Source organism: Hyla sarda, chromosome 1 (genome assembly GCF_029499605.1).
Source record: "Hyla sarda isolate aHylSar1 chromosome 1, aHylSar1.hap1, whole genome shotgun sequence".
Taxonomy (NCBI): Eukaryota; Metazoa; Chordata; class Amphibia; order Anura; family Hylidae; genus Hyla; species Hyla sarda.
Window position 1 is genome coordinate 532,426,155 of NC_079189.1, and position 21,868 is coordinate 532,448,022.

Consider the following 21,868-nt stretch of genomic DNA (forward strand, 5'->3'; position numbering starts at 1 on the left):
CCACGATCGCCCTGATTCGTCGGCTGGATTACCGGCCGACCAATCAGGGCGCCTGCTGCGGGCGTCACTCCCGCACCCGCTCCGCCCCTCTTCCGGAGGACGTGAGCGGGTGCGGGAAGACGACCCCGGGTGCTGGGGACCCCGATCCCCGGCGTCCATGTTGGGATCGGGGCCCCAGGAGCGACGGCGGCGGCGAGGGACAGCCTGCGATGGAGCAGCAGCAGGAGGTGAGTTACAGCCTCCTGCTGTTGCTTAGCAACAGCTCCCAGCATGCAAAAAGGGCATGCTGGGAGCTGTAGTTATGCAACAGCAGGAGGCAGACCACCACAACTCCCAGCATTCCCTTTTGGGCATGCTGGGACTTATGGTTTTGCAACAGCTGAAGGCACATTTTTTCTATGGAAAAGTGTACCTTCAGCTGTTGTATAACTACAACTCCCAGCTTGCACAAACAGCTAAAGTGCATGCTGGGAGTTGTAGTGGTGCATCTGCTGGTTGCATAACTACAACTCCCAGCATGCCTGTTGGCTGTCGGTGACTGCTGAGAGTTGTAGTTTTGCAACAGCTGAAGGCACACTGGTTGTGAAACTTAGAGTTTTTTTTTTACCTAACTCAGTGTTTCACGACCGGTGTGCCTCCAGCTGTTGCAAACTGCAACTCCCAGCAGTCACCTTACACCATGCACCGTACATGCTGGGAGTTGTAGTTTTGCAACAGCTGGAGGCACACTGGTTTTGAAACACTGAGTAAGGTCACAAACTCCGTGATACATAACCAGTGTGCCTACAGCTGTTGCAAAACTAAAACTCTCAGCATGCACAGTCTGTCAGCGCATGCTGGGAGTTGTAGTGTTGCAACAGCTGGATGTCCCCCCCCCAATGTGAATGTACAGGGTACACTCACATGGGCGGAGGCTTACAGTAAGTATCGGGCTGCAAGTTTGAGCTGCAGCTAATTTTCTGCAACAGCTCAAACTGCCAGCGAGAAACTACTGTGAACCCCCGCCCGTGCGACTGTACCCTAAAAACACTACACTACACCAACAAAAAATAAAATAAAAAGTAAAAATCACTACATATACACATACCCCTACACAGCCCCCCTCCCCTCCCCAATAAAAATGAAAAACGTCTGGTACACCACAGTTTCCAAAACGGAACCTCCAGCTGTTGCAAAACAACAACTCCCAGTATTGTCGGACAGCCGTTGACTGTCCAGGCATGCTGGGAGTTTTGCAACAGCTGGAGGCACCCTGTTTGGGAATCACTGGCGTAGAATACCCCTATGTCCACCCCTATGCAATCCCTAATTTAGGCCTCAAATGCGCATGGCGCTCTCACTTTGGAGCCCTGTCGTATTTCAAGGCAACAGTTAAGGGTATCGCCGTACTCGGGAGAAATTGGGCTTCAAATTTTGGGGGGTATTTTCTGCTTTTACCCCTTTTAAAAATGTAAAGTTTTTGGGAAAAGAAGCATTTTAGGTAAAATTTTTTTAATCTTTTTTACATATGCAATAGTCGTGAAACGCCTGTGGGGTATTAAGGTTCACTTAACCCCTTGTTACATTCCTCGAGGGCTCTAGTTTCCAAAATGGTATGCCATGTGGGTTTTTTTTTGCGGTCCTGGCACCATAGGGGCTTCCTAAATGCAGCATGCCCCCAGAGCAAAATTTGCTTTCAAAAAGCCAAATGTGACTCCTTCTCTTCTGAGACCTGTAGTGCGCCAACAGAGCACTTTTCACCCCCATATGGGGTGTTTTCTGAATCGGGAGAAATTGGGCTTCAAATTTTGGGGGGTATTTTCTCCTTTAACCCTTTGTATAAATGTAATTTTTTTGGGAAACCAAGCATTTTAGGTAAATTTTTTTATTTTTTTTTACATATGCAAAAGTCGTGAAACACCTGTAGGGTATTAAGGTTCACTTTATCCCTTGTTACGTTCCCCGAGGGGAGAAATTGGGCTTCACATTTTGGGGGGGATTTTCTGCTATTACCCCGAGGGGTCTAGTTTCCAAAATGGTATGCCATGTGGGTTTTTTTGCTGTTCTGGCACCATAGGGGCTTCCTAAAGGTGACATGCCCCCCAAAAACCATTTGACGCTCCTTCCCTTCTGAGCCCTCTACTGCGCCCGCCGAACACTTTACATAGACATATGAGGTATGTGCTTACTCGAGAGAAATTGGGTTTTATATACAAGTAAACATTTTCTCCTTTTTACCCCTTGCAAAAATTCAAAAATTGGGTCTACAAGAACATGCGAGTGTAAAAAATGAAGATTGTGAATTTTCTCCTTCACTTTACTGCTATTCCTGTGAAACCCGTAAAGGGTTAAAACGCTTACTGAATGTCATTTTGAATACTTTCGGGGGTGCAGTTTTTATAATGGGGTCATTTATGGGGTATTTCTAATATGAAGACCCTTCAAATCCACTTCAAACCTGAACTGGTCCCTGAAAAAAAGCGAGTTTCAAAATTTTGTGAAAAATTGGAAAATTGCTGCGGAACTTTGAAGCCCTCTGGTGTCTTCCAAAAGTAAAAACTCATCAATTTTATAATGCAAAAATAAAGTAGACATATTGTATATGTGAATAAAAAAAAAATATTTGGAATATCCATTTTCCTTACAAGCAGAGAGCTTCAAAGTTAGAAAAATGCAAAATTTAAAAATTTTTCATCAAATTTTGTGATTTTCCACCAAGAAAGGATGCAAGTTACCAAAAATTTTTCCCACTACGTTAAAGTAGAATATGTCACGAAAAAACAATCTCGGAATCAGAATGATAACTAAAAGCATTCCAGAGTTATTAATGTTTAAAGTGACAGTGGTCAGATTTGCAAAAAATGGCCGAGTCCTTAAGGTGAAAAAGGGCTCAGTCCTTAAGGGGTTAAAAACACATGTGGATACAACTTTTATATTTTGATACATCATTTTAGAAAATTTCCAGTCATCCATGTAATAAACCATTGTATAAATAATATAGTCAAATGATATATATATATATCCCAATTGTAGTTATTATAGCTAGTTGTAGAATCTATTTCTTATCCTAGACTGCCATCTGTGGTTAACCTAGGAATAACTAGGTCCCACTCTACATAGGCACCCCCCCCCCCCCCCCCCCCGAATGACATCATATTTGTTATGGGTGGATAACTCAGATAAGGAATAAGTTAAAAAGCTGTGTCCAAGTGAGGGGGAGATCGATCTCTGAAAATGTCATCACAAGACATAGGGCTCATCATAAAGAAAAACTTCCCAGAAACCCTTTACCTTGGAGGCTAAAAACATAGATATCTGGTAATGTATAGATTCCATTATCTGAAATATTAATAAATTAACTGGCTTGAAATTTAGTCGTGCCCTGCTTTACTGAGGAGGAGTACTGCTAGAGTTGTTAAGTCATATATATAGTACTATTCGGTAAAAATGCATCTTACCGACTATTGTAACTAAATTGACTCAGAGGAAAATCTCTGCCCTAGAATCCATATTCTAGGGAATTAATATCAGGCCAGGTAATTTGGGGATACTATATTACCCGATATCTAAAATTGGTTATAATCTGTGCAGAGCAAATAGTTGTGTGCATAATATTGCCATTGAAATTAAATATATTTCCTGCCGTATTCAGGGTGACTCTGCTGCCCTCTAGTGTTGTTTAGTTGATAAGGTACTTGGTGTTTAGTATAGAGCCATCTTGTGGCCAAATCTGAATATTGCATACTTGCATATATAATTACCGTATTTATCGGCATATAACAAAATTTTTAGCCTAAAGTCTAACTGCGTGTTATACGCCGATAAGCCACTGATCAGTTCAATGATTTAAAGCGGGCGATTTAAATCAATGAACTGCAGCGGCTTTTTCAGGTCCAGAGACCTGCCGTCGCTGCCCGATTCTCTGCCCCTGCCGATTCTGGGATCCAGAGACTGCCGGCGCCACTACCCCATTTCCTCCCCCATCCTCGGTTTTCTGGCCCCCAGGAAAGGCAGGGGGAGAGAGGCCGTCGCTGCCCGCTTCTCTCCCCCTGCCTTTCCTGGGGTCTAGAGCCCTGCTGCTGTCGCTTCTCTATCGGTGTCACTGCCCCATTGCCGGCGCCATTGCCCCATTGCCTCCCCCATCCCCGGTTTTATAATTACCTGTTGCCGGGGTCGGGTCCACGCTGCTTCTGGCTCCGGTGTGGCGTCTCCTGCGTCATTGCTATGCGCTACGAGGAGCAATGACGAATGACGTTGCATTGAAGACTCTAGACCCCAGGAAAGGCAGGGGGAGAGAAGTGGGCCTCTCTCCCCCTGCCTTTCCTGGGGGGCTTCTGCGGGGTCAGAAACAGTGTATCGGGTTATACACATGCACACTCATGCACCCTCATTTTACCAAGGATATTTGGGTAAAAAACTTTTTTTACCCAGATATCCTTGATAAAATTAGGGTACGTGTTATAGGCCAGTGCGTGGTATACCCCGATAAATATGGTATATTGTTTTGTGTCAATAATTTCAACTGTTTTAATATTGTGAATACAATAAATTATTGTTATATTTTATCTAACCGTTAGTAGTGGGTTTTACTATTGCACAACATAAACTACCTACAAATGTACTCTTTTTGAGGTGTTTTTTTATGTCCACCTCATAGGATCAACCCTGTTGATATTTTTATTTGATCCTTCTTTTTCCGTATAAAGCACATTTGCTTTATACCCTGACAATGCTGTACACTTTACGGTAAAATAGACATATTTTCTTTATTCTGTGGGTCAATGCGATTAAAATGATACCCATGATTACATACTTTTCTATTATTACACAGCTTTAAAAAAATCGCAAACTTTAGCTTTTTCATTTTTCCAAATAAGCAGCGGTATGAGGACTCATTTTTTGCACCGTGATCTGTAATTATTTTTCATACCATATTTGCATTTATAAAACTTTTAATACATTTTTTAGCACTTTTTTTTGGAATAAAATGTTAGAATAAAAGGAGCAATTTTGGACTTTTTTTTAACGTTCACGCCGTTCATCGTCCGGGATAATTAACTTTATATTTTAATAGTTTGGATATTTACGCACGCGGCGATACCAAATGGGTTTATTAAAAGAAAATTTTTGCACTTTTTGGGGGTAAAATGGGAAAAACTGACAATTTACATTTTTATTGGGGGAGGGGATTTTTCAAATTTTTTTTTTTGCTTTTATTTTTTACACTTTTATTTTTACACTTTAATAGTCCCCATAGGGGTCTATTTATAGCAATCATTTGATTGCTAATGCTGTTCAGTGCTATGCATAAGGCATAGCACCAACCAGTGTTATCGGTCATTTTCGACCAGAGCAGGAGATGCCGGGAGACGGACAGAGGCAGATGATGGGATCACCGCAGCAGTGCTGCGGGTGATCCCATCATGCATTTTTCTGACTGCACTCCCGCAGATGCTGTGATCTGTATTGATCATGGCATCTCAGGGGTTAATGGCAGACATGCGCAAGATGGCGGATGTCTGCCATTACCGGCAGGTCCCTGGCTGCTATCAGCAGCCGGGAACTGCCGTGCATGACCCGAGCATCGCTGCAATCCTCGCGGTGATGTACAGGACGTAAATGTATGTCCTGGTGCGTTAAGTACCACCTCACCAGGACGTACATTTACGGCCTACATTGTTAAGGGGTTAAGGGCCTGTCCACACTGCTCAATCTCCATCCCGGAGATATACTGCGTCTCCATAAATGACAATACAGTTCCAAGAAAAAAATAAACATGTTAATTATTTTGGAAGGGCCTGAATCTTGAATTTCTGCTGGAGATCTTTGTGGGGGCAGAAATTCAGCAGTGTGAATGGGCCCCTAACCAGATACAGTAAGGGAGACCTGTACGGATCCAAATTCAGCCCACACCACATGTCTTAACTGCAGATATATAAAATTGCTAGAGGCATAGATATTTCGATTTTCCCTAGATGACTGAAAAGAAATAAAATTAGTCAAATCAGGGAAGATGTCTTCCAGATATTTAACACCTAGAGAGGCCCAAAAACTGAGACTAGGACGATCCAAGAAATGTGGAAGATGAGCATTCAACCAGATAAGGGTACTTTCACATGTAACTAATCCACTGCGGGATGCCTGCAGCTGAAATTCCGCAAGGGAGAGGGATTCCCCATCAAATTTCTTGAGAACAATTTTCCACACACTTCCCACTGTTAATACAGAGTACTGACATATTTTATTACAATAGGATTTTGGATTGGTATTTTTTTTTTTTTTTACTTAAATAGGCACTGGCAGAATCAAAAACCTTTCATATAAAACATTGATCTTTCGAATATACTTCATAAAAAATGTTTTCTCCATTTTATAGAAATAATGGCTTAATAAAATACCACTAGGGGTCCCCATACCATCCAGAACATAATCCTGTCTGGCTGCAGCATCATCTTTGTGCCAGCTGAAGCACATGCGGAGACAAAGTAAAAGAAGTGAGGGCCGGACTAGCACTCCTCGGTGCTCACTGTCCTGTCTATCAGACTCCTGAATACAGAGAAGAGGGGAGTTACAGATCAGTCTGCAGTGATTGGATGAAGAGACCCAGCACAGCACAGCAGACTTAGGAAGGAAGTAAATGCATGGTGAGTGAGGGCGGGCTCAGTGCTTGCCTTAGACATGCCCCTTCCTGTGCAGTGGATGTCAAAATGAATGAGCAGCAGAACAGATGGATTTGTGAGCCAAATATAGAAGCTAGGCACAAAAAAAAAGACATGTAAAGAATCTGCATGACCAATTTACATATATAAAGCATACTTTTTTTCTTTGATATGACAGATACACTTTAACCTCTTAAGGACCCAGCCATTTTACACCCGAGGACCCGGACATTTTTTGCACATCTGACCACTGTCACTTTAAACATTAATAACTCTGGACTGCTTTTAGTTATCATTCTGATTCCGAGATTGTTTTTTCGTGACATATTCTACTTTAACATAGTGGTAAAATTTTGTGGTAACTTGCATCCTTTCATGGTGAAAAATCCCCAAATTTGATGAAAAATTAGAAAATTTTGCATTTTTCTAACTTTGAAGCTCTCTGCTTGTAAGGAAAATGGATATTCCAAATAAAAAAAATTTTTATTCACATATACAATATGTCTACTTTATATTTGCATCATAAAATTGATGAGTTTTTACTTTTGGAAGACACCAGAGGGCTTCAAAGTTCAGCAGCAATTTTCCAATTTTTCACAAAATTTTCAAACTCCCTATTTTTCAGGGACCAGTTCAGGTTTGAAGTGGATTTGAAGGGTCTTCATCTTAGAAATACCCCACAAATGACCCCATTATAAAAACTACACCCCCCAAAGTATTCAAAATGACATTCAGTCGGCATTTTAACCCTTTAGGTGTTTCACAGGAATAGCAGCAAAGTGAAGGAGAAAATTCACAATCTTCATTTTTTACACTCGCATGTTCTTGTAGATCCAATTTTTGAATTTTTACAAGGGGTAAAAGGAGAAAATGTATACTTATATTTGTAGCCCAATTTCTCTCGAGTAAGCACATACCTCATATGTCTATGTAAATTGTTCGGCGGGCGGAGTAGAGGGCTCAGAAGGGATTTTGGAGAGCACACTTTTCTGAAATGGTTTTTGGGGGGCATGTTGCATTTAGGAAGCCCCTATGGTGCCAGAACAGCTAAAAAAAAACACATGCCATACCATTTTGGAAACTAGACCCCTTGAGGAACGTAACAAGAAATTAAGTGAGCCTTAATACCCCACAGGGGTTTCACGACTTTTGCATATGTAAAAAAAATATTATTTTATTTCACTAAAATGTGTGTTTCCCCCCAAATTTCTCATTTTTGCAAGGGTTAATAGCAGAAAAGACCCCCCAAAATTTGTAACCCCATCTCTTCCGAGTATGGAGGTACTCCATAAGTGGACCTGAAGTGCACTATGGGCGAACTACAATGCTCAGAAGAGAAGGAGTAATATTTGGCTTTTTGAGAGCAAATTTTGCTCGGGGGGTATGTCGCATTTAGGAAGCCCCTATGGTGCCAGGACAGCAAGAAAAACCCACATGGCATACCATTTTGGAAACTAGACCCCTTGAGGAACGTAACAGGGAATTAAGTGAGCCTTAATACCCCACAGGGGTTTCACGACTTTTGCATATGTAAACATTTTTTATTTTTTTTTTCACTAAAATGTGTGTTTCCCCCCAAATTTCACATTTTTGCAAGGGTTAATAGCAGAAAAGACCCCCCAAAATTTGTAACCCCATCTCTTCCGAGTATGGAGGTACCCCATAAGTGGACCTGAAGTGCACTATGGGAGAACTACAATGCTCAGAAGAGAAGGAGGAATATTTGGCTTTTTGAGAGCAAATTTTGCTCGGGGGCATGTTGCATTTAGGAAGCCCCTATGGTGCCAGGACAGCAAGGAAAACCCACATGGCATACCATTTTGGAAACTAGACCCCTTGAGGAACGTAACAAGGAGTTAAGTGAGCCTTAATACCCCACAGGGGTTTCATGACTTTTGCATATGTAAAAAAATTATTAATTTTTTCACTAAAATGTGTGTTTCCCCCCCAAATTTCACATTTTTGCAAGAGTTAATAGCAGAAAAGACCCCCCAAAATTTGTAACCCCATCTCTTCCGAGTATGGAGGTACCCCATAAGTGGACCTGAAGTGCACTATGGGCGAACTACAATGCTCAGAAGAGAAGGAGTAATATTTGGCTTTTTGAGAGCAAATTTTGCTCGGGGGGCATGTCGCATTTAGGAAGCCCCTATGGTGCCAAGACAGCAAGAAAAACCCACATGGCATACCATTTTGGAAACTAGACCCCTTGAGGAACGTAACAAGGAATTAAGTGAGCCTTAATACCCGACAGGGGTTTCACGACTTTTGCATATGTAACATTTTTTTATTTTTTTATTTACCAAAATGTGTGTTTCCCCCCAAATTTCAAATTTTTGCAAGGGTTAATAGCAGAAAAGACCCCCCAAAATTTGTAACCCCATCTCTTCTGAGTATGGAGGTACCCCATAAGTGGACCTGAAGTGTACTGCAGGGGTGCTACAATGCTCAGAAGAGAAGGCGTCACATTTGCAAATTTTGCTGAAATGGGGGGGACATGTCGCATTTAGGAAGCCCCTATGGTGCCAGGACAGCAAAAAAAAAACACATGGCATACTATTTTGGAAACTAGACCCCTTGAGGAACGTAACAAGGGTTAAAGTAAGCCTTAATACCCCATAGGGGTTTCACGACTTTTGCATATGTTAAAAAAGCATTTTTTTTTCACTAAAATGTGTTTTTTTTCCCAAATTTTACATTTTTACAAGGGTTAACAGCAGAAAAGACCCCCCAAAATTTGTAAATACATTTTTTTGGAGTAAGGACATACCTTAATTTCTGATGATTTTCGCTCCGTGGGTGCACAGCAGGTCTTGGAGTGGGAGGTCAGTCAGGGGCCTTGAGCTTATTATAGCAGCCAGGATGTGGGACCCCCCCCCTCAAGGAGCGTTAATGGGGGGGAGCACTGAGCCCTAAAATAGGTGAACACTATGGGGAGCAACGGGCCATAACTAGGGTAGACAGGTGGGGTACAGAGGCCCGTAATATGGGGTACAGTGGGCCAGAAAACTATAAATCATAAAATAATAAAACAGGATATATTTCCAGAATGATGACCCAGAGCATAGCCAAAACAAAAAAAAAAATGCCCGCCCCAAACCCTACGCTCTGAATCATCATTCTGGGAATGTGATGTGTGTGGCCGTCCCTAACCTGTTGCCTCAAATACGCACCCGCTCAGGTGGAGAGAGAGCGCTGCGCATTTGAGGCAACATAAAAAGTCCCCGATGATAGTGACTCAGTGACCTATGACCCATTTCTGAAAAAACACCCCCAGAGGTCTTATCAGGATTTTTTTCAGATTTTTTGGGCAATTTAGTGATTTATGGGGTTAACAATTTTGAATGTACTCTGGACTTGGTACATTGGTCAAATTATGGAAAATTAAAATGAAAAGGGAAAATTTAGTGCTCCATGGAAGTGTGATACTCCCTGAAGCAGCCTATGCAGAGGCCCGGATGATCGGGGCAAGTGTCGCACTGATACGTGGTGTCCTTCCGTCTCCCCTTCCTGCGACACACTCTGCATTTTTTCTGGGATCGTCCCATCTTTCCAGTGGGGGGGATCACACCTGGAAAGTGCTGGCCTGGGACGATCCTAGCACCTACAACTCCAGACCCTTGGGAAGTCCGGCCTGCTCTTTCCCGGTCAGCAAAGATCAGGAACCTTAGGACTTCTTCTTGGTACTGGAGGAATGTCCCTGTGTTGCCAGCGTACTGGGATAGTACAAAAGCGTTGTACATGGCAACCTGTACCATGTAGACCGCAACTTTTTTGTACCATGCCCGTGTTTTCCGCATGGCATTATATGGCTTGAGGACTTGATCTGAGAGATCAACTCCCCCCATATACCGATTATAGTCCAGAATACAATCGGGCTTGAGGACCGGTCCCACGGTACCTCGCACAGGGACAGGGGTGCTGCCATTCCTATGAATAGTGGTGAGTATAAGGACATCCCTCTTATCCTTATACCGGACCAACAACAGGTTATCATGGGTGAGGGCACGGGACTCACCCTTGGGGATAGGCGTCTTTACAAAATTTAGAGGGAGGCCTCTCTGGTTCTTCCGCACGGTCCCACAAGCGGACGTGGATCTGGCGGCAAGGGATGTGAAGAGAGGTATGCTGGTATAAAAGTTGTCCACGTACACGTGGTAACCCTTATCCAGCAATGGGTGCATAAGATCCCAAACGATTTTCCCGCTAACACCCAGAGTGGGGGAACATTCTGGGGGTTCAATACGGGAATCTCGTCCCTCATACACCCTAAACTTGAGAGTGTACCCGGAGGTACTCTCACAAAGTTTATAGAGCTTCACGCCATACCGCGCCCGCTTCGAGGGAATATACTGGCGGAAGCTGAGTCTCCCCTTAAAACTGATGAGAGACTCATCAACCGAGAGGTCCCTGAGCGGTACGTAGGCCTCCAAAAATTTGGCCCCAAAGTGATCGATGACCGGCCTCACTTTGTAAAGCCGGTCATGGGCGGGATCACCTCGGGGCGGACATGCCTCATTATCTGCATAATGCAGGCATTTCCGAATCGCCTCGTACCGCTTCCGTGTCATCGCCATACTGTACAGCGGGGTCTGGTAGAGGACATCCCTGCTCCAGTAATGACGGACACTTGGTTTTTTGTCCAGGCCCATATGCAGCGTGAGGCCCCAAAATGTCCTCATTTCCGCTGCATAAATTGCGCGCCATTCATTGGACCTGGCCAAAAAGGAATCGGGGTGGTGGGCAATGAACTGCTGGGCGTACAAGTTCGTTTGCTCCACCATTAGATTGACCAGGCTGTCACTGAAAAAAAACTTTAAAAAGTCCAGATCACTGAACCCAGCCGTGTCAATCTGGATTCCTGAGTCGCCAACATACTCAGGAATCCGTGGCTGATAACCCTCTGGGGGGCTCCAGACAGGATCACCGGAAGGGGGTTCCGGTGCACTTGTCTGGGGGGCCGGACTCCTATTACGAGCAGCATTGCCACCCGTACTAGTGTCGGCCACTGGGTCACTCTCATGGGGGGTGCGTGGCCTCGCCTGGCGACGTCTCCGCCGCCGTACAGGAGACTCATCATCACTACTAGATGATGAGGAGGGCGATGAAGAACACAAAAATGTTGGATCTTCATCGTCCTCACTGGCAGATTCGGAGTCGGAGGCTAAAAAAGCGTAAGCCTCCGCTACCGAAAATGCCCGGCGGGCCATCGCCTTTTTTCTACGGTGGCGGGGTGGGAGGGGGTTGAGGCAGGGAAGTATGTAGTGCTTGGTGTAACTGTAACAGAAAAAAAAAAGCTGCTGCCAAAAAAAAAAAAAGTGGTGGCACAAGCAGCGCCCTGAACCCCTAATAGGGCCCGGGGTCACACAGATCAGGTGATGGCGGACCCTTGGGGACCTATTAGGGGGTCAGGAGGGGGGGTTACTTTTTTTTATTTTATTTTTTTTACTTTTACTTTCTCTTTTGTTGTACTGTTTTACCCTACCTTTCCCTGCAACAAGCTGACCCTGATCTAGGGGCTCCTCTTCTTTCTGGGGGGGCTCTGGCACTCCGAGGGGGGGATCCCGGTCCTCTTCACACAGCTCTGCCCGCTGACTGAACTCAGCAAGCGGGCAAAGCTGCGTGAGGGGACCGTTAACCCCTCCTCTGCTGCACTGCTATTGGCCGACGATTGCCGGCCAATAGCAGTGTTGCTGGGGCGGTGACAGTATTGTCACCGCTCCCCAGCAACAGGAGGTGATTGGCGGTGTATCCTACACCGCTGATCACCTTCCTTTTCCGGGTCGTCGGGTCACAAGTGACCCGAAAAACCGGAATCGTCGCAGATCGCGGACGTGAATTCGTTCGCGATCTGCGCCGATCGCCAACGTTGCTGGGGTCCCGGGACCCCCCTAGGCATTTGCACGGCATGCCTACTGAACGATATCAGTAGGCATGCCGTTCCGATCTCCGCCCGGCGAGCGGCGGAGACCGGAAAACGCATGGGCGTATGGATACGCCCTGGGTCCTTAAGGCCCAGGGTGTGAGGGCGTATCCATACGCCCTGGGTCCTTAAGAGGTTAAAGTGGTTCAATAATACTAAGTAAAGGCTTCCTAAAAGGTCATGAAATAATAAAATATAAAATATAAAAAGAGGCATGGACTCAAGGGACAGGGACATAATACTCTCCTTTATAAAGCATTGGTACGGCCTCATCTGAAATATGCTGTTCAGTTTTGGTCGCCTGTACATAAAAGGGACACTGCGGAGCTGGAAAGGGTGCAAAGACGTGCTACTAAACTAATATGGGGCATGGAACATCTTAGCTATGAGGAGCGATTAAAGGGGTTACAATTGTTTAGTTGGGGGGATATGATAAACGTATATAAGTATATAAATGGCCCATACAAAAAATATGGAGAAAAACTGTTCCAGGTTAAACTCCCCCAAAGGACGAGGGGGCACTCCCTCAGTCTGGAGAAGAAAAGGTTTAGTCTAAAGGGGCGACATGCCTTCTTTACCATAAGGACTGTGAAGTTATGGAACAGTTTACCTCAGGAACTAGTCACAGCAGGAACAATTAACAGCTTTAAAACAGGGTTAGATACATTCCTGGAACAAAATAACATTAATGCTTATGCAGAATTATAAAACTACATCACTGCCCCTTATCCCCTTACACCCTTCCCTTCAACACCCTGGTTGGACTTGATGGACGTATGTCTTTTTTCAACCATACTAACTATGTAACTATGAAGCAAAGGAAGACAGACAGGCGGCACTCACCAAGCAGGTATGTTTATTGCAGTCTCTCAGACAGGGTACAGGTCACAGGCGGGGGAGTTGTTTCGTGCGGCTCATGCACTTCCTCTAGCCGGAACGGCGTCTGTGTGCATAACCTCCACTTTTGTAGAGGGTACGCATCGCAGTCGCTAAGCAACCTGGCTGACGTGGATATCACGTGGGTTAGTCAGCGGTAATGTGACATACAGGAAGGAATCAAAAACATAAATAATAACAAACAACAAACTGGTGTCAGAATATAAAAAGTGCATAGGTATTGCAGAAAGGAATTATATTCATTCCGGTCATTTAGACCAATGTTACCAGTTGCATTAAACCGTGCAATCCAATGAGCTTCTTTTTGAAGCAAGACCCTGCCACGATCTCCTCCATTATGGAGGGGTGGGACTCTTTCCAAGCCAAAGAACTTCAGTTCACTGTGATTGCCCCCGTGTGCCTGATTCATGTGGGCAATAAACCTCGGGGCTCCAGTACCGGTCCCTATGGAACGAACGTGTTCCTGGAACCGGACCTGGAGTTGCCTGATGGTCTTGCCCACATAGAATCTGTCACAACGGCAAGTCAAAGCATATGCCTGCCTGCATATGTATGCAGTGTGGGCAGGATCTACAAGGGTAGTTGCCCTTTAAGGAATGTTTAGTTAGCCAGTTAGTGCCTGCTGACTGATGATCTGTCTTGTTTTGTAGCTTCTTCAGTTTCTCGCCTATGGTCATGTTCCTAAATGTGATAAGGGGAGGGTGTCAGGCCATTTCATGGAGGTCAGGGTCTGCTTCCAACATGTACCAGTGGCGGCGTATTGCATTAACCACACTCTGGTTCATGTTGGAATTGGCCAGGGAGAAAGTGAACCTTTTGGGGGTGGTCACACACCTTCTCTTGGGATTAAGTAATTGTGACCTATCTAAGGATTTTGCTCATAAAAGACTAGACTCGATGATGTTGGTAGGGTATTGCCTTGCTAGTAACCCCTTGGGCTTGGGAGGCGAAGGTCTGATTTGTGCTGTTGATTCTCCGTCAACGAAGGAACTGAGAATACGGTGTACTCTGCTTAACGTGGTGGGGGAGAGCTATGAAAATGGAGTAATGCATTCCGAGCTGTGGTTTTTCTGAAACCCTCAGTAAAGAGGGTATTCTCGACCACCTTTAGCTTGACATCTAAAAATAAAGCTCATCACCCCCAAAACAAGGCAGTGAAAAGCATATTCTCTTCATTAGTCATGGTTGAGATAGGTGACAAATTTAAAAAAAAAACTCTGTTTCTGATGTGTCCCAGACGACCAGTATGTCGTCAACATACCTTACAAACAATTTAATGTTTCTGGAGAAGGGATTCATGTGAGAAAAGACATATCTGCATTCAAAGATGGCGAGGAAAAGATAGGCATAAGTGCAGGAGACCGGCGTGCCCATGGCCGTGCCGGTCTCCTGCCTATACCAATCCTCGCCATCTCTGAACTCATTGTGATTGAGGATGAAACGCAGAGTGTCACAAACAAAGGACACAAAGTCCTCCGTTTTCTCTGCCTCAGATAAAAATTCACAGACAGCCTGTACACCCGGCCCATGGGGGATGCGGGTGTACAGGCTCTCGAAATCCACTGATGCGAGTTTGTAAGACTCCTGCCAGTGGAAATTTGCTGAGTGCGGTCAGAAGAGCTCCTGTGTCTCTGATGTATGTAGGGGTGGATGGCAGCAATGGTTTTAGGAGCCACTCTATGTACTGCAAAAGGTATTCGGTCGCAGAGCCGATCCCCGCCACAATACCTGCTGCTAAGAAATAGAAAACTCTTTTTCATTTTGAATGGGAACATGATTACTTTGTTACTGAAGTAAAGTGCACAGCATTGCTTATTGTACAAGACTACATTTGCTTTCACCAAGAAAAGGAAGAATTGAAAGATCCTTAAAAACAAATCATTCAAAAATTCTTAATTTTGTACATAGTTCAAACTTAAAAATGCGGAAGGGCAGCATTTAGAAACTCATTTATCCAGGAAACAGAAATGTTTATGTTGAGAAAAAGACAGGAGCAACTGGAAGGAACTTTTTAAGGCTACGGTCCTACGTAGTGCTAAGGCAGCATAGTTCAAGCTGCGCAAAATGTGCTGCGCAGTAGGACATTTGGGACCGTAGCTTTAAAAAGTTCCTTCCAGTTGCTGCTGTCTTTTTCTCAACACAAACATTTCTGCTTCCTGGACAAATGAGTTTCTAACTTTTGCCTTCTTAAAGGGGTATTCCAGGAATTTCTTTTATTTGAGTATGCTACAGGGGCTGTAAAGTTAGTGTAGTTCATAATATAGTGTCTGCACCTGTGTGTGATGGTTTTCTCACAATTCTTATGCGATTTTCACCCCAATATTTATTTTTAACAGCATACAAAATTACTGTTGTCTCAGATTTTTCCCAGGTTGCAATTCGCCCGAGACCTGACTCACTAGTTAGCTGATGACAAGGAGCCTGTATGCTTCAAGGGTGGAGCGATTGCTTGGGGGGGGGGGGGAGAGATCAATCTGTAACTAATGCAACAGCTGTAGGCACCCTAATTAAAAACCACAGGTCTTTTGAAAGGATGTAGTTCATTAATGTTTCATTGGGTGGGGTGGCTGATGTGGGGGAGGGAGGAAAATGGGATTATGGGATTTGTAGGCAAAGAAGAAAACTCAAAAAGGAAATTCCAGTTCACAAAAAGCTAGCCACAGTGTTATGGTAATCTCACAACATAGTCATTTAGCCCCAAGATAAGTGCAGATCCTTCCTAAGCATGCCCATTACTGTCTGCCAGGTACATACTAAAATCACCTTATGGTGATTTTAAGTTTGAACTATGTAGAAAGTCCTTATGAATGTGTTTTAAATTATTTTTCAACTCTTCCTTTTCTTGTAAATGCAATGGTAGTCTTGCACAATAAGCAATGTTGTGCACTTTACTTCAGTAACAAAGTAATCATGTTCCTATTCAAAATGAAAATTAGTTTTCTATTTCTTAGCATCAGGTATTTTATTATTTCATGACCTTTTAGGAAGCCTTCACTAAGTATCATTTAACCACTTTAGAGTGTACCTGTCATATCAAAGAAAAAAAATGATGCTTATATATGTAACTTGGTCATGCAGATTCTTTACGTCTTTTTTTGTGCCTTGGCCTTTTTTTTTTTTTAGAAACTGCAAATTCACTATTTGATGTAAAAAATAAGTCTGAAATAACATCTGCAATAAATTCCTTTTTCATGTTGGTTGAAACAGTATCAAGAACAGTGAAAGTAATGACAGATGACATAATTTCAGAAATAAATAAAAAATTGTATCCATGCATTTTCCTCTTTAAACTTAATATATATATGTTACTATGACAGATAACTCACAGAAACATTTGTAAGATTTGTCTTTGTGACTTTGCAGTAAACGATGAACTAGTGAAAATAGTTTCTCTGAAAGGTCACATTTCTCTGAAATATAGGCAAAAGTAAAACAGTATTTTCTTTAAAAAAAAAATACCAATAAATACCGACCAGTATTGCCAGCATTAGGCTTCCTCGGACACAAATTTTGTTAGGTAAATTTTTGACCTGTCTTAACCTCACACCGTTATATTAAAGGGGTTCTCCGATGAACGGAATAAAAAAAAAAAACTCAGATCAGCTTAGGACATTAACATTGCATCTATTTTTCTACAGTGACCTTTTAAATCTCCTGTACAAGGATGTAATACACCTTTCTGCCCTCTTACTTGTTCCCTTCCCCACATGCTGTCTTTATACTACAGGTCCCAGTATCCTTTGCTGCTGCTCTGTGCTCACTTCCTCCTAACTGCCGTTTTCTTCCTCAGTCCCTTGGCCCCAACCCTTTAAGCGTTACTAAGCAACCATTCCCATCCGGCTTCCATCTTCTATACTATATAGCAATGATTTACAAAATGGGTGCTTCCATCTGTTGCAAAACTACAACTCCCAGCATTCCCAAAAAGTCAAAGTCCATCTGTAAACGCCTTCACTTCCTCAGAGTTATCAGATCTTTCTTCTGTGCCATTGGGGTGTGGCTTACATGGACTCAGAGACAGCATAAAAATCACATGACTCTGTCTCCAAGGGTAGAGGCCAGAGGCAGTTAGGGGAAGAAAGCCGAGACAGAGTGGACGCAGGATGGATCATTTTCCTGCATTTCGCACATTTTGTGCTTCATATAGCTCTGCAATGCAGCATTACTTTTAATTACTTGCTTAGGAAGTTATATTTATCATTACATATGGGAATTAAATAAATGATATTTTACTTAACTGAACTACCCCTTTAAGTATATAAAGAAATAGTAATCTGTTTCAAAGTGCATAACTTCCACCAAAATCACAAGTCACTTCTCCAGGTTTAGGTCCAGGCGTAAGAAAAATGTCATATACAGGAAAAATAACAAACATTTGTTATGGGAGAGAACAGCTTGAAACAATAAATTGCTCATTCATAAGTAAGTTAGTACTCACTCCTCTCAGGGAGTGTATGCATTCATATCACACTGACCCCTTTCAAAAGACTTACATATAAGTTGACAAGTTTTAGAGGTCTTAATGCAATTGCCCCCTTCCTCAGGGAATAGAATATCCCCTTTTTATCCCTCCATAAGTACCTGTCTAGGTGTTAACACCTGGCATGTTCACGTGGATGATGTGACGTCAGTGGAACGCAGAACGTGATCCACCAAAAATTTAGTAGAGAGAGCAGAGAACCAGATGTCAGGTCACTAGGCCTATAAACTAAGCTGAGACTTCTTATTCTGTATAGGTCACTTTCCAGCAGTCTCCTCCCTTTCACGTGCGTGAAAAGTGACACCAGTAGATATATAACAGAAGATCTACCACCATTCACTCGCTCAGAGATTAGACTAACCCTCACTGAGGAATGATCTCTGCACAGGTTACACAGCATGAACCCATACATGTTATTATGGTCTGGGCCAGACTATTGTTCCCATGCTCCTGGGTTTTGCCATAAAGCATATCTCTAAATGCTGTTTAAAACAGTTCAGGTGACATAGCTTCCCCCTTCCCCATAATAATGTACAAATAATAGAAACACATATGTGATATTCCTTTGTATAAACAATCTGTAAGTTTTTAGCAGACTAAACACGTGTCAATGCCCAAAAGAGAAAAGGGACCTTTTTAGGCCATGTTCACACCCTGTTTTTTTTTGCTGGTATTCTGAGCTGTAAATAAAGCAGCCAGTTTCCATGAAAAATGTCTAAAAAATCATCTGTTTGGTGGCAATTTTTTGATCAATAAAAGCTCTGTTTTCTTGGCATTTTATGGTTTAAAAAACAGACAAAAATCCAGTGGGTCAACATGGCCTTACACAAAGATTTCTAAGACATGTATTTATATGTAACAATCATTTTAGAATATAAGAAAATGTTCCTACAAATGCATGTCTTTTGAAACTTAACTCTCACTTTTACCAGTTTATCTTCAAGTCTAAAAGGACCATTAACCTGTGAATGCGTGAAATTATATAAAACAGATAAAACAGGTATTAAGGTATCATTTTGTACAATATGTCATGTATATGTACATTTGGACATAGTTTATATGTATCTGTGTGAACATGTCTTATGCCACAGCTGTGATGAGGTAAACCCACTATGATTATTTACAACTCCTCTATCACCATTGTAGCACTTGTATAAGGTTAAATTGATAGTGTATCACGCCACAGTCAAATGTTATTTCACATGACCGACTGTTTTTAATGTTATTAGGTTTGCATGTTAATATATAAACAGGATGATCACCGAAGTGAAATATTTTACATATAAAAGGGAGAAATTTTTCAAGGCTTGCATGGCAGTTTTATGAAGTAAAAAGTCGACAATTTTTGCACAAGCCTCATTAACTTAAAAAATTTTCTAATTTACCTGTGTTTTGCGCGGAAATAAGAGCATTGACCAAAAATTTGTCATTTGACATTTTTAATGGCAGTTTTCTGGTGTAAACATTGATAAATTCTCCCCGAAGAGATTAGGTTGGAAAAGTAAATAATCACACAAGATTATGTGGGAAATATGCAAACATTTGATGCAATATGCCATTTTAACACTTGACGTGCTGACAGAAACATATATTTACACGAAAAAGATGCAACAATAACGCGCCCCACACTGAACACCACATTTGTGAGCAAAGTCCGCAAAAAAGTGACAACTAAAAACAGTTTACACTATTATAGATTTACACATAGCTGCTAATTTATGGCACAAGGTTGACCATACTAAGGTTGACCATACAAAACTGCTGGCTTAACTCTCTCTCCAACTCATAGTAGGGCACACTCAGCTCGGTCAAGCATGCATGTGGTGAGTAAGCTGTTGCCATAGGTCTCTTAACCCCTGAGGGCATGGGTGTTACCACGAAACATGTAGGGGAGAAATTGTGTTTGTGAAATTTTAAGTAAACAGCCCAGTTTCCCTCATGCGCAGCGTACTGCAGACGCTGGTGACATAATATTCTCAACTCCGTATAGGAGAGCATAATATCATTGAGGGACTGTGCTATATCTTTTAGTGCACTTTATATAGGACCTTTCAGTATTATTTAATAATAGAAGTTTTAATATTACATAAAATTAGAGGGGGGATTTTTCTGTTTAGGGGTTTTATACCCCGTCACCTAGGTGACTTGGTGACTGGGGTTTGGTTATTGAATTGTTGTGTACCCTTTCCCCGCCTTGGGCAACCTTTGTGTTGTAAGCTGTTGCCAGACTCCTCTGGTGGCAGCTTATTTCTCTTCAGAACAGAAGAATCAGGTATAATGAATCCAACATCCCTGACTCTTATCTCACCAACGTTTGCCATAAGAAGAGTTGGGAGGACCCCAAAACCAGAAGCCTGAAACATTATGTGAATAATACAAAAACACAGCGCTATGGCTCTGATAACTGATAAGAGAATTACTTAAATGACATGACACTCTATTGTTATCGCAACATATTCTCAGTCAATAACACTTTAAACTATCATGGTATATCTAGGTTATGAAATAACATAAAAGATGGAACAGAGAGATAACACATAAATGAGAATAAAATGTTGTTGAAATATGTCTTCAAAGATCCTCACTGTCCTCATTACTGTTCATAAATTCTTCCCATAGCTTATCCATTGTATGGCTTGGAAAGAATTCACTTTTATCAACCAGCAATATTTCATTCACTTGCAGCACTGTAGGCCCTAGAGGGTGGTGACTTGGTAAAACTACAAATGAAAGAATATTTCTTAGTTGTTAATATAGGATTTGATATATTCTCACTATAAAATTAGCATCTAATAAATATATAACTTCACAAAAACTTTTACAGTCAGCTTTAACTTAGACTAGAGAGTCTGAAGAAGGTGCCTGATTTGTAAGTGTCTCAGTCTCTGGGGTATCTTTAAAAACTGTAAAATCAAGGTTTTACATGACTTTTAAATTGGCTTACTTTTAAAGTGGTACTCCCCTGGAAAACATATATATATATATATATATATATATATATATATATATATATATATATATATATTTTTTTTTTTTATTAACTGGTGCCAGAAAGTTAAACAGGTTTGCAAATTACTTCAATTTAAAAATCTTAATCCTTCCAGTACTTATCAGCTGCTATATGCTATACAGGTTCTTTTCTTTTTGAATTTCCTTTATGTCTGACCCCAATGCTCTCTGCTGACACCTCTGTCCATTTTAGGAACTGTCTGGAGCAGGATAGGTTTGCTATGGGGATTTGCTCCTACTCTGGACAGTTCCTAAAATGGACAGTAGGAACCAAGTTCTGTAAATCTGGCGGCGTGGTGTGTCTCCCATCGAGATACATGGATAAGATGTGTCGGTCACCATTTCGTGCAGGGCTCGACATGCTCCATTCCTTGGGAAAGCTGGGGGGCTGTGCAGGAGATCGCGAGAAGGGGGAAAGTTAAAAAAAACAAAACCTTTTCCACCTTCTTCACTCTCTCCCTCAATGTCCAGTGCTTCCAGGTTTAGTTAAGTCACACGGCCACTCATTCTATCGGCACCCGCATTGTTGTTTTGCCTCAGCCTCTGATTGGATGATCGATCATGCAACAACATGTTCCCACATTCAAAAGCACTAGACAGTGGGAGCCCCAGCAGTAGGACTCCCCCTCGCAATCATACATTATCACTTATCCTTTGGATATGGGATAAGTTGTCCAGCACGGTAGCACTCCTTTAAAGGGGTTCTCCGGCCCTAAGACATCTTATCCCCTATCCAAAGGATAGGGGATAAGATGTCTGATTGTGTGAGTCCTGCTGCTGGGGACCCTCACAATCTCTCATGGGTCACCCACCTGTGTAAGCTCCACACAGCGCTGGAGGCTCCGAGTCTGAAGCCGTCATGCCCCCTCCCATAGACTTGCAATGAGGGAGCTGGGCGGGACATCACACAGGGGCGGAGTC

General features: G+C 42.6%; 2 protein-coding genes across 14 annotated transcripts in view; both read right to left on the reverse strand.

Annotated features, from left to right (window-relative positions):
- Window positions 1-18,099, reverse strand: part of GCNT4 (glucosaminyl (N-acetyl) transferase 4) — a 113,675-nt gene extending 95,576 nt beyond the window's left edge. For 3 of the 4 annotated variants that reach the window (XM_056540059.1, XM_056540074.1, XM_056540048.1), the window contains exons 1-2: window positions 17,150-17,200; window positions 13,405-13,563 (exon numbers count right to left, since the gene is read on the reverse strand). The gene's annotated coding sequence lies outside the window, so the exon portion shown is untranslated. Of the gene's footprint in view, window positions 1-13,404; window positions 13,564-17,149; window positions 17,201-18,039 lie in introns of those variants that run through there. The other variant, XM_056540068.1, reaches the window with a different exon arrangement.
- A 1,272-nt stretch (window positions 18,100-19,371) lies between these two features.
- Window positions 19,372-21,868, reverse strand: part of ANKRD31 (ankyrin repeat domain 31) — a 556,774-nt gene continuing 554,277 nt past the window's right edge. For all 10 annotated transcript variants that reach the window (XM_056540136.1, XM_056540152.1, XM_056540124.1 and 7 more), the window contains one exon: window positions 19,372-20,658. In XM_056540136.1, the coding sequence (XP_056396111.1) occupies window positions 20,510-20,658 (149 nt within the window). In that variant the 3' untranslated portion in view covers window positions 19,372-20,509. The remainder of the gene's footprint in view (window positions 20,659-21,868) is intronic.